General features: G+C 41.5%; 1 protein-coding gene across 1 annotated transcript in view; it reads left to right on the forward strand.

The window, feature by feature from the left end:
- Positions 1-1,819, forward strand: part of TPH2 (tryptophan hydroxylase 2) — a 100,707-nt gene extending 98,888 nt beyond the window's left edge. The window contains exons 10-11 of the mRNA XM_069584016.1: positions 1,144-1,277; positions 1,407-1,819. Coding sequence (XP_069440117.1) covers positions 1,144-1,277; positions 1,407-1,581 — 309 coding nt within the window. The 3' untranslated portion in view covers positions 1,582-1,819. The remainder of the gene's footprint in view (positions 1-1,143; positions 1,278-1,406) is intronic.
- The last annotated feature ends 10,331 nt before the right edge of the window (positions 1,820-12,150 follow it).

A 12,150-nucleotide genomic window follows, 5' to 3' on the forward strand; every position in this document is an offset into this window, starting at 1 on the left:
TGGGATTTATCCAGACCTTCCAAATAAAATTGAGGCCTGGGTTTCTGCATTTTCTACAAGCTCCTCAGTGACTCTTAGGCACATTCTGTGTGAGAACCGCAGATCCAGGGACTATAAATAGGCAGGTGGCAGGAAATGAGTGCTGACTTTTAGCATCACTGGATTTATCTTGAATACGATCATTCATTGTTGCTTGCTGTTCTTAGTGCCAGTCATGGAGTGAACTGAACAGGGCTAATGATGGTTCACAGGGTACCTGCATTAGCTTTCCTGTGTCCGTCATGTCTGCTCTGAGCATAAGTATAGCTATTAATATTAGCTTTTTTTTTTTCCCACCTGGCAATATTTATCTGCTGTATATTGCTCTGCTGTGCTTGAGGGAAGGTGAATGAATGCTTTGCATGTATCCTCAAATATACAGGCCCACTCCAGCCTCTGTTGATACCTAGTACCTGGCCTCAAAATGTCTTACAATGAGTCCACAAATAGTTCAGTCGGAGTCCCAATTACCTCTCCACGCAGGTAATTATTACTTCTGCCATTTAAGGGAAACTCCAGTCCGTTGCTTATAGCAATACATTTAAGACCATATTTGTTCTCTCTCCTGTTTCTATTCATAGCATAGATTAAAAATTTCATTTCTGTGGACTTGGGCTTCCCAGGTGATGTGGTGGTAAAGAATCTGCCTGCCAGTACAGGAGATGCAGGAGAGGCAGTTTTGGTCCCTGGGTCAGGAAGATCCCCTGGAGAAGGAAATGGCAACCCACTCCAGTGCTCTTGCCTGGGAAATCCCACGGACAGAGGAGCCTGGTAGGCTACAGACTGTGGGGTCACAGAGCCTGACATGACCATGCACGCATGCACATTCTGTGGGGTTCCAGCTCCGAACGGTCCTTCAGTGTGAATTTGGTTAATAGTAAATAAAATAATACCATTATCTCCTTTTTGCCCCCTCAGCTACTAACAGACTTCCAAATCCTTCACAGTCCGTTCCCCCTGCCTTGGGGAGAGTCCCCCGTGCCATGGTGGATGAGTAACTGGGCAGTTCTGTGGCAGGACGGAGCTGCTCTGGAGGAGTGTGAGCTGGTGGCCCTTCGGCAGTCTCGTCAGGGACTTTAACGGGCTTCATGGTGTGTTTTGCAGCATGCTCTTTCTGACAAGGCGTGTGTGAAAGCCTTTGACCCCAAAACAACCTGCTTGCAGGAATGCCTTATCACCACCTTCCAGGAAGCCTACTTTGTTTCAGAAAGTTTTGAAGAAGCCAAAGAAAAGATGAGGTAAATTTCTTTTGCTTCCATCTAGAGAACATGCCTTTTTATTTTGCTGGTTCTGTTCCTTCCTTATATCTGTCTCCTGAACCTGTTAGGGTTGATCTCATATTCTCCTCTGTTCTGTTTATTTTGCAGGGACTTTGCAAAGTCAATTACCCGTCCCTTCTCAGTCTACTTCAATCCCTACACTCAGAGTATTGAAATTCTGAAGGACACCAGGAGTATTGAAAATGTCGTGCAGGACCTCCGCAGCGATTTGAACACCGTGTGTGATGCCTTGAACAAAATGAACCAGTATCTGGGGATTTGATGCCTGGGACCCGTGTCACTGCCAGCATGATCTTTTGCGGAATTAACAACAATTCAATGTCATATAACACCAATAGCTTTCTGTGTCATGGCTTGGCTAGTAAGCACGCAATTCTGTGTATTCCTACCTACTTGTAACTTACTGTGATAATGTGCGAAACACCATAATGAACCCAATGGCAGATAGCCACTCATTGTATGGAACAGGTTTAAATGTCTTAAATAAATTTGACATTCCAGCTTAGTGTCCTTAGCTAAACTGTAGCTATTGAAAATTAGTAACAAATAGCCCTCTTCTGACTCTAGCTTGTGACTTTTTCTTTCTGAGATCAGAGCCTTTCCTTGTGTTCATTAGATAAAATGAAAATAGCAGTAAACTGTTTCTATTTTCTCCAGTGTGAGTGTTTTCACAGCACTATTTGAGATAAACTCAGAATTGTATGAAACTTCCTATCACATTACTAAAAGATTCAGTATTATCTTTCAAAAATGGATAGTGAACACGCTAGTTGGAATGGGTTTCAGGATGATTATTTATACAATGTAAGAAAAGTGAACTTTTCACACATAGAATATATAGATTGCATTGACCTTGCAGAAACTGAGTTGTGGCATGCTTCCCAAAATATTTTGGAAGAAAATACTTCCAGAATGGACATTAGGAAAGACTAAACAGTAGAGAATAAATCTTGGGAGTGTGAATTTTATGCTGAAATAAAGTGATTATTCTGCTCAGGTGTTTAACCCATTTCTCTTGTAGAATAATAATATTCATAGAGCTTTGATTTCAGTGGTGTAGAAACTGAGTCACAGAGAGTTAAGTGATTTGCTCGGAGTAGCACAGTTAGTCAAGCATCAATGTTAACAGACCATCACATCTCGCTTTTGGATTGCTAAGACATTCAGCTTGGTGTATGTATGTACCTATGATGTGTAGTCATAGAAGGGAGAGTAATGCTTATCAGAACTAATGTTTACCAGTAAATAGGACTTGGCTTGTTATCAAGGGTTGACCACAGTACAGATGTTTCCTCTCACAACCCCAAATCATGGTAGGTCTCTGGGAGTCTGGCCACTTGCCCAAAGTTTGGGCAAATTTAGGTAAGTGATAGTGATATACCACAGGAAGGAAATCTAAGGAAGAGGGGATATATGTATACCTACAACTGATTCACTTTCCTGTACAGCAGAAACTGATACAACATTGTAAAGCAGCTATACTCCAATAATGAAAAAAAAAATGATGCACTGTAAATTTCAGTCATCTCTTGCTGTAAGAGGTGATTAAGTGAACAAATAATTGCTGAATGAGTGAATGAATTTTGGCTTCTGATTCCCTTAACAAATGCAGCCATTGTTCCTCTAATCTGCTTTAGGAGCACAGAATACTGGGTTGAGGAGAGAGAGGATGAGAAAACGTAGAGAAAAATAAGGCTACAGAATAACTTTTAAGTTAGCAATTCTAAAATATTTACTTCTAAGGCGATGGCACCCCACTCCAGTACTCGTGCCTGGAAAATCCCGTGGACAGAGGATCCTGGTAGGCTCCATGGGGTCGCAAAGAGTCAAACACGACTGAGCGACCTCCCTTTCACTCTTCACTTTTATGCATTGGAGAAGGAAATGGCAACCCACTCCAGTGTTCTTGCCTGGAGAATCCCAGGGACGGGGGAGCCTGGTGGGCTGCCGTCTATGGGGTCGCACAGAGTCGGACACGACTGAAGCGACTTACCAGCAAGTATGTTCTTTAAATAGGAAATTGCATAAAATTTTAGACTAATTCATACTGTTGCATGGCCTGTTACAAGTCAGAAATTTTGGGAATAAATATATTCAAGAAGAATGTGAGAAAATTAAAATATACATCAGAGTGAGGTAAAATTACAATGAGAAATCAGACGTTTGACTCTTGGTTATCTTGATGATTGAGGCTCTTTCATTTTTGAAGGATTCTCAAAACAGTGAAGTTTTTGAGAAGGGATTTGATGGTTAGAATGTGAGAATCATGCAGTTTAAATGCTATCTGAGCTGAAAGAGTAGTGCCTTGAAAAATTATCAGTGGTAGAGAAATGATGAGCAAGCTGAACCCAAATAAAATCTGAAATGATCAAATAGTTGTGAATTCCAATCATTTTCTAAATCCATAAAGACCTAATTTCTTACATCTTGTTTTGTTAGATCTAGATGACCCTGAATAATTACTTATAAATACTAATCTAGAATGATAACCCAGATCAATGAATCCAGAAATTTCCCATAAACAGTTAAGAGAGACTAGGAACAGTAAGAAATTTCCAGAACTGGTTGCTGAATTTTCTCAAAGGAGAAAATTGGCTAAGGCACTCTTAATCTCTGCTTTTCCTATTGTTCCCATAATTTGGTGTTGCTTCAGATAATATTTTACCTTTTGTGGCAATAGGGATGACTTGGAGGGCATTATGTTAAGTGAAATAATCCAGCCAGAGAAAAACAAATGCTGTATGATATCACTTATATGTGAAATAAGAAAATACAATCAACTAGTAAATATGATAAAAAAGAAGCAGACTTACATAGAGAACAAAATAGTGGTTACCAGGGGAGAGGGCAAGATGGGAGGGACAAGATAGGGGTAGAGGATTAAGAGGTGCAGAGCAGTAAGTATAAAATAAGCTGCAAGGATATACTGTACAGCAAGGGGAATATAGGCAATATTTTACATTATCTATAAAGGGAGCATAATCTTTAAAAATTGTGAATACTATATACCTACACTTATATTACAGTCACTGTAATTCAGTAAAAGATCAAAAACCCAAAAGTAGCCATCAAGCTTTTCCCTTCTAGCCCCAGTGAAAGGGGAGTTTCTTAGTTAACTGTACTGAAGGAAGAATTGTACTTAATTACAGAGAAACTCCCTCAACAAAAATAACAGTTGATCTGTCTTCTGACCGGCTATAGTGGCACCCTTAGTTTTCTTACATGGGCAAAAACCTATGTTGTTTCAAAAATAGAAGAGTTGCAAGGCTTTCCCACAGGCTTATAGGGGTATCATACAAGGAGGAGGAATTACTTGATTCTTTTTTTTTTTTTTAGTTTTTTATTTTTTTAATTTTAAAATCTTTAATTCTTACATGCGTTCCCAAACATGAACCCCCCTCCCACCTCCCTCCCCATAACATCTCTCTGGTTAGATTTGTTCTCCATTTGGAATAGCAGTAACCATGGTTCTCGGCATGTGAAACAGTGGAATCGTGGTTTTCATTTGTTGTGAGCATTTAACATGCAAATGCCACTACAACTAATAATGGGAAAAGTCCTGTAAAGTTTAATAGCCATCAGAGGAGAAGTGTTGGCAGAAAAAGTCCCCAAATGGGAACAGTACAACAAAATAATCACAGCCAGATTCTTGTCATATCTGATACCTTCTCAGTGCAACCATTTGTCTCAATTATGCCTCCTGACTTAAAGCTAAATTATATAGATCCAAGGGCAATTATAAATTTAAAGATACTTGCTCACTGTCATCTCGCTGTGAATCGCTACTTTATTGTGGCTTTGCCCCTGTCTTCTGTAATCAGCTAATCAGAAATCAGCCCAAGGTTCCTAGTAAGACCAGGTTTCTTATGTATCATCCTTTGCAAAAACCAGCCAGAATCTGATTAGTTCAGTTTTTCCTTAAAGCGTTTTTGTCTGTTATGAGTTGGGGTCAGTCAACCAGTGTATTCCTGGATGATCAGTTTATTTGCCCTAATAGATTGTTTGTAAATTGCAGATTTAAAAAAAATTTTTTTTAGTTGAAGGATAATTGCTTTACAAAATTGTGTTAGCTTCTGCCAAATATCAGCATCAATCAGCCATAGGTATACATATGTCCCCTCTCTCCTGAACCTCCATCCCATCTCCCTCTCCATGAATTGCTGGTTTTAAGAGTGGGTAACTGTGACCCAGGCTGGTTAAAAAAAATTTTTTTTACATTAGTGTTAAGAATTGTGAAACGAGTGTCTGGCTTAGTCTCATTTATTTACTGTGTAATTTAGAGATGATGCTTTATGGGAATGATACATTCATGCCTGTCTTGCTTGCACATGGTAAATGGGCCTGCGCCTAATGAATGTAATGTATTGCAACATTTTCCAACATGAAAAGTTTGAAAATGAAAAACAGTGTGCTTTAACGTGAAAGCAAATAGAAATACAAAGTTTCATTTTCAAATGCAGTCATGGCTCACATCATCTCATTTTCTTCATTTGAGAAGGAAAACATTAACACAAGATGTAGTTGTCCTCTAATTCATTTGATCTAATTTTCAACTTCTAAAGAATCAAGCCCTGATGCTTACTCTCGTGAACCTTGTCTTACTTATAATGAAAAAGAAAGCAGTCCAGAGTTTTCTAGTGTGTCTGAGTTTTTTTTTTCCCCCCTTCTTCTTCAATTTCCAAAGACATTCTCTTATTTGGGAAAATTATTCTTATGCAGATTGCCATTTTCTGGGAAGAGGCAAGGGAATTAATAGTAATATATTGCTCTTCTCATATTAGATTTGCACGTGTTCAAAATAAACCAGTTCTGAAACATGAAATGTTGAGTCTTTATAATGTCACTCGTGGTCTCAAAATGTTCAGATATGGCTTAGACCATATCAGGGGCTGCATCAGGCACTGTTCTCAACACTGAGTATATAGTGATGAATTAGGCAGAGAGGTTTATGCCCACTTCAAACTTATATTCTAATAGAGAGATACCAGCAAAAAACCAGATTGAGATCATGGCAGATTTTATGAAGAAAATAGTTGGAGTGATGTGATACAGAGCAATGGAATGGGGAGGGAATAAGCCGGCCAGGGAAAGCATTTCTGAGCAGATGGCATTTAACTAAGAACCATGGGATAAGCAGAAGCCAGGCATAAAGAGAGCCATGGAAAGAGTGTCCTCTGAAAGAGGGAACAGCAAGATCATAGGCAGAAATGGATGTGTTCATGGAAGACAGATTGCCAGTGGGCTGGAGAGGAAGGATAAAATGCTAGCCTGGGAAGCAAGGATGAGATAATACAGGGTTCCAGAGCAGGTCGGGTGGACTCTCAATGCAGTGGAGTCACTGGAGGGTTGTAAACAAGATCTGAGTTACATTTTTAAAGGTGACTCAGGCTGCTGTGTGGAAATGAATTGTCGGGGGATTGGAGAGTGCTGGCAAACCAATTAGGAGACCGTTGCAATACTGAGACTCTAAAAAATCAATATCTTACTGGGTCATGGTGGACATCATTAAAAATAGTTATAATTATATAAATTACTAAGTGACTCAGAACTGTCAACTGAAACGCCAGGGGAAACTGGAATAACCAGTACCTGGGTGGATTATCATCTGACTGGAAAAGCAGACATCCAATGATATCCTGTGTCTTATGCAAATAATTAACGCTTCCTTTAATGAAATATCACCTCATGTTTAGTTTTCCCTGGATAGCTTTTAAGGGTAAGAAAGCAGACTGGAGAGCAAACACATTTTTTTTTTCTCTAGAGATTCAAAGTCACTGCATAAGCAGAAATGAAGTAAGGAATGGGGATTATTGAGGTGCTGGTATGTGGGATAATTCAAGACAAAACAGCACCCTCGCCCCTGGGCAAACTGAAATAGTCGTATTCACGGTCCCCTGGTCGTTTCTATAGGAGTAGGTCATATAGGTTCAAGGGAGTTAATTAAGTCTACTTTAACTCTTCTCGCTGCTGTCCATCTGCCCAACATGTATCTGAAATGCCCCTGAGTGTTTCACTTGCTGAGGCGTCTTCCTCTCTCTAAGAAGGATGGGTCTGGCACAGCAGCTGAAGGGGAGGATTGTAGTGAGCCTGATGTTCAACCCAAGGGCATCTATGGTGATGGTGCAAGCAAACAGCTTTTTCATAATCCAGTCTGGATACAGTTTTTATAACTGAACAGCAGAACGAACTGACAGATGCGGGCAGGGTAATTTGAAAACTAGTGGCAAAAGGAATCAAGTTCATTTTCTGTCAAGATCAAATCTTTAGAAAAAGATGCAAAGCTAACCCTCATTTTATAGGTTGAAAGTGAAAGTGAAGTCACTCAGTCGTGTCTGACGTTTTGTGACCCCATGGACTGTAGCCTACCAGGGTCCTCTGTCCATGGGATTTTCCAGGCAAGAATACTGGAGTGGCGGGGAGTGGGGGGGGGGAGGTCCTAAGATGGCAGAGGAATAGGATGGGGAGACCACTTTTTCCCCCACAAATTAATCAAAAGAACATTTAAACACTGAGTAAATTCCACAAAACAACTTCTGAATGCCGGCAGAGGACATCAGGCACCCAGAAAAGCAGCCCATTGTCTTCGAAAACAGGTAGGAAAAATATAAAAGACAAAGAGACAAAAGAAGTAGGGACGGAGCTCCGTCCTGGGAAGGGAGTCTTAAAAAGAGAGACGTTTCCAAACACCAGGAAATACTCTCACTGCTGAGTCTGTGGCGAGCCTTGGAAGCACAGAGGGCAACATAACAGGGAGGAAAAATATATAAACAATTAAAACCCCACAGATTACAAGCCCAACGGTAACTCCCCCAGTGGAGAAGCAGCACAGATGCCTGCACCCACCACTAGCAAGCGGGGGCTGGGCAGGGAGGCCCGGGCTGCATTGCTTAGAGTGAGGATCTGGCCTGAATGCCCCGAGGGCAATCTGAGCGAACTAACTTGGGCTAGCAAACCAGACTGTGGGATAGCTACCATGCGAAAAGCCCAAAGACACTGCCAGGCCCGTGCACAGAACAAAGGACTGAACAGAACTAGCCTGCTGCAGACCATACCCCTCTGGTGACAGGCAGCCAGAGCTGGAAGAGGGCAATCTCAGCCCCAGAGAGACATTATCTACCAATCTGCAAGCAGGCTTCTTTGCTAACTAAGACTTCTTGGGTTCTGGACGGTCAACATCCGCCTGAGAAGGTGTGCCGGTTGTACACCCATAAAACTGAGCAGCAGGGACAGGGGAGGCAATCAGTCGCAGCGACTGCGCTCGCCAAACCTCATCACCTGAGCTGCTCAGACCTGGGAAGGGCACAAAACGCAGGCCCAACCGAGTCTGCACGTCTGAGGACTACCCGAGTGCCTGAGCCTGAGGGGCTTAGACCTGGAGGTGCATGAAGCCCAGGGCTGACCTCAGATGGTTCCCAGCGGAGCAACCTAGAGTCTGAGCAGTGTGGGCAGGGAGGGTACGTGTGCCGTGAGCGGGGGCAGGCCCAGTGTGGCTGAGGCATTGCAAGCACACACCAGTGTTATTTGTTTGCAGCGTCCCTCCCACCCCATGGCGCGACTGAACAAGTGAGCCTAAAAAAAGTGTCCACCACTGCCCACTTTGTGTCAGGGCTGAAATCAGACACTGAAGAGACCAGCAAACAGAAGAAGCTAAAACAGAGGGAACCGCCTTGGAAGTGACAGGTGCAATAGATTAAAACCCTGTCGTTAGTACCAACTACATAGGCAGGGGCCTATAGATCTTGAGAAATATAAGCCAGACCAAGGAACTATCCGAAAATGAACTGAGCCCACAATACCCACAACAATACCAGAGAAAGTTCTAGATATATTTTTTACTATTTTTAGGATCATTCTTTTTTTTTTAATTAAAAAAATTTAAGTCCTCTATTACTCCTTTAATTTTCACTTTTATAACCGACTATTACTTTGCAAAAAGAAGACCCTATTTTTATAAAAGCAAACTTCATATATATATATATTTTATAATTTTTGTGACTTTTTTCTCTTTATTTTTTTCTTCTTTTCTTTAACATTGTATTTTTGAAATTCCAAACTCTACTCTAGATTTTTAATCTTTGCTTTTTGGTATTTGTTATCAATTTTGTACCTTTAAGAACCCAATCTTCAGCACACATTTTTACTTGGGAGCAAGATTACTGGCTTGACTGCTCTCTCCCCCTTTGGACTCTCCTTTTTCTCCACCAGGTCACCTGTGTCTCCTCCCTATCCCTTCTCTTCTCTACCCAACTCTGTGAATTTCTGTGTGTTCCAGACGGTGGTGAACACTTAGGGAACAGATTACTGGCTGGATCTGTCTCGCTCCTTTTGATTCCCCCCTTTTATCCTCCTGGCCACCTCTGTCTCCTTCCTCCCTCTTCTCTTCTCTGTATAACTTCATGAACATCTCTCAGTGGTCCAGTTGTGGAGTGCACATAAGGAAGTGATTACTGGCTAGCTTGCTCTCTCCTCTATTGATTCCACCTCATCTCATTCGGATCACCTCTAACTCCCTTCTCCCTCTTCTCTTCTCCATGTAACTCTGTGAACCTCTCTGGGTGTCCCTCACTGTGGAGAAACTTTTCATCTTTAACCTAGATGTTTTATCAATGGTGCTAAGTGTTTTATCAATGTTTTTATTAATGTTTTATCAATAGAAGGAGAAGTCTTGAGACTACTGTAAAAATAAGACTGAAAACCAGAAGCAGGAGGCTTAAGTACAAACCCTGAGAACACCAGAGAACTCCTGACTCCAGGGAACATTAATTGACAGGAGCTCATCAAACGCCTCCATACCTACACTGAAACCAAGCACCACCCAAGGGCCAACAAGTTCCAGAACAAGACATACTACACAAATTCTCCAGCAACACAGGAACACAGCCCTGAGCTCCAATATACATGCTGCCCAAAGTTACTCCAAAACCATTGACATCTCATAACTCATTACTGGACACTTCATTGCACTCCAGACAGAAGAAATCCAGCTCCACCCACCAGAACACTGACACAAGCTTCCCTAACCAAGAAGCCTTGACAAGCCACCTGCAGGGGTGGTACACAACCCCACCCACAGTGAGGAAACTCCACAATAAAGAGAACTCCACAAACTGCCAGAATACAGAAAGGACACCTCAAACACAACAATATAACCAAGATGAAGAGACAGAGGAATACCCAGCAGGTAAAGGAACAGGATAAATGCCAACCAAACCAAACAAAAGAGGAAGAAATAGGGAATCTACCTGATAAAGAATTCCAAATAATGATAGTGAAAATGATCCAAAATCTTGAAATCAAAATGGAATCACAGACAAATAGCCTGGAAACAAGGACTGAGAAGATGCAAGAAAGGTTTAACAAGGACCTAGAAGAAATAAAAAAGAGTCATTCTGTAATGAATAATGCAATAAATGAGATCAGAAACACTCTGGAGGCAACAAATAGTTGAATAACAGAGGCAGAAGGTAGGATTAGTGAATTAGAAGATAGAATGGTAGAAATAAATGAATCAGAGAGGAAAAAAGAAAAATGAATTAAAAGAAATGAGGACAATCTTAGAGACCTCCAGGACAGTGCTAAACGCCCCGACATTTGAATCATAGGAGTCCCAGAAGAAGAAGATAAGAAAGACCATGAGAAAATGCTTGAGGAGGTAATAGTTGAAAAATTCCCTAAAATGGGGAAGGAAATAATCACCCAAGTCCGAGAAACCCCGAGAGTCCCAAACAGGATAAACCCAAGGCAAAACACCCCAAGACACATATTAATAAAATTAACAAAGATCAAACACAAAGAACAAATATTAAAAGCAGGAAGGGAAAAACAACAAATAACACACAAGGGGATTCCCATAAGGATAACGGCTGCTCTTTCAATAGAAACTCTTCAGGCCAAGAGGGAATGGCAAGACATACTTAAAGTGATGAAAGAAAATAACCTACAGCGCAGATTACTGTACCCAGCAAGGATCTCATTCAAATATGAAGGAGAAATCAAAAGCTTTACAGACAAGCAAAAGCTGAGGGAATTCAACACCACCAAACCAGCTCTCCAACAAATGCTAAAGGATATTCTCTAGACAGGAAAAACAAAAAGAGTGTATAAACTCGAACCCAAAACAATAAAGTAAATGGCAATGGGATCATCAGTTCAGTTCAGTTCAGTCACTCAGTCATGTCCGACTCTTTGCAACCCCATGAATCGCAGCACGCCAGGCCTCCCTGTCCATCACCATCTCCTGGAGTTCACTCAGACTCATGTCCATCGAATCCGTGATGCCATCCAGCCATCTCATCCTCAGTCATCCCCTTCTCCTCCTGCCCCCAATCCCTCCCAGCATCAGAGTCTTTTCCAATGAGTCAACTCTTCACATGAGGTAGTCAAAGTACGGGAGCTTCAGCTTTAGCATCATTCCTTCCAAAGAAATCCCAGGGTTGATCTTTCAGTATGGACTGGTTGGATCTCCTTGCAGTCCAAGGGACTCTCAAGAGTCTTCTCCAACACCACAGTTCAAACACATCAATTCTTTGGTGCTCAGCCTTCTTCACAGTCCAACTCTCACATCCATACATGACCACAGGAAAAACCATAGCCTTGACTAGACGGACCTTAGTCGGCAAAGTAATGTCTCTGCTTTTAAATATACTATCTAGGTTGGTCATAACTTTCCTTCCAAGGAGTAAGCGTCTTTTAATTTCATGGCTGCAGTCACCATCTGCAGTGATTTTGGAGCCCCCAAAATAAAGTCTGACACTGTTTCCACTGTTTCCCCACCTATTTCCCATGAAGTGATGGGACTGAATGCCATGATCTTCGTTTTCTGAATGTTGAG

The sequence above is a fragment of the Ovis canadensis genome, chromosome 3 (genome assembly GCF_042477335.2).
Source record: "Ovis canadensis isolate MfBH-ARS-UI-01 breed Bighorn chromosome 3, ARS-UI_OviCan_v2, whole genome shotgun sequence".
Taxonomy (NCBI): Eukaryota; Metazoa; Chordata; class Mammalia; order Artiodactyla; family Bovidae; genus Ovis; species Ovis canadensis.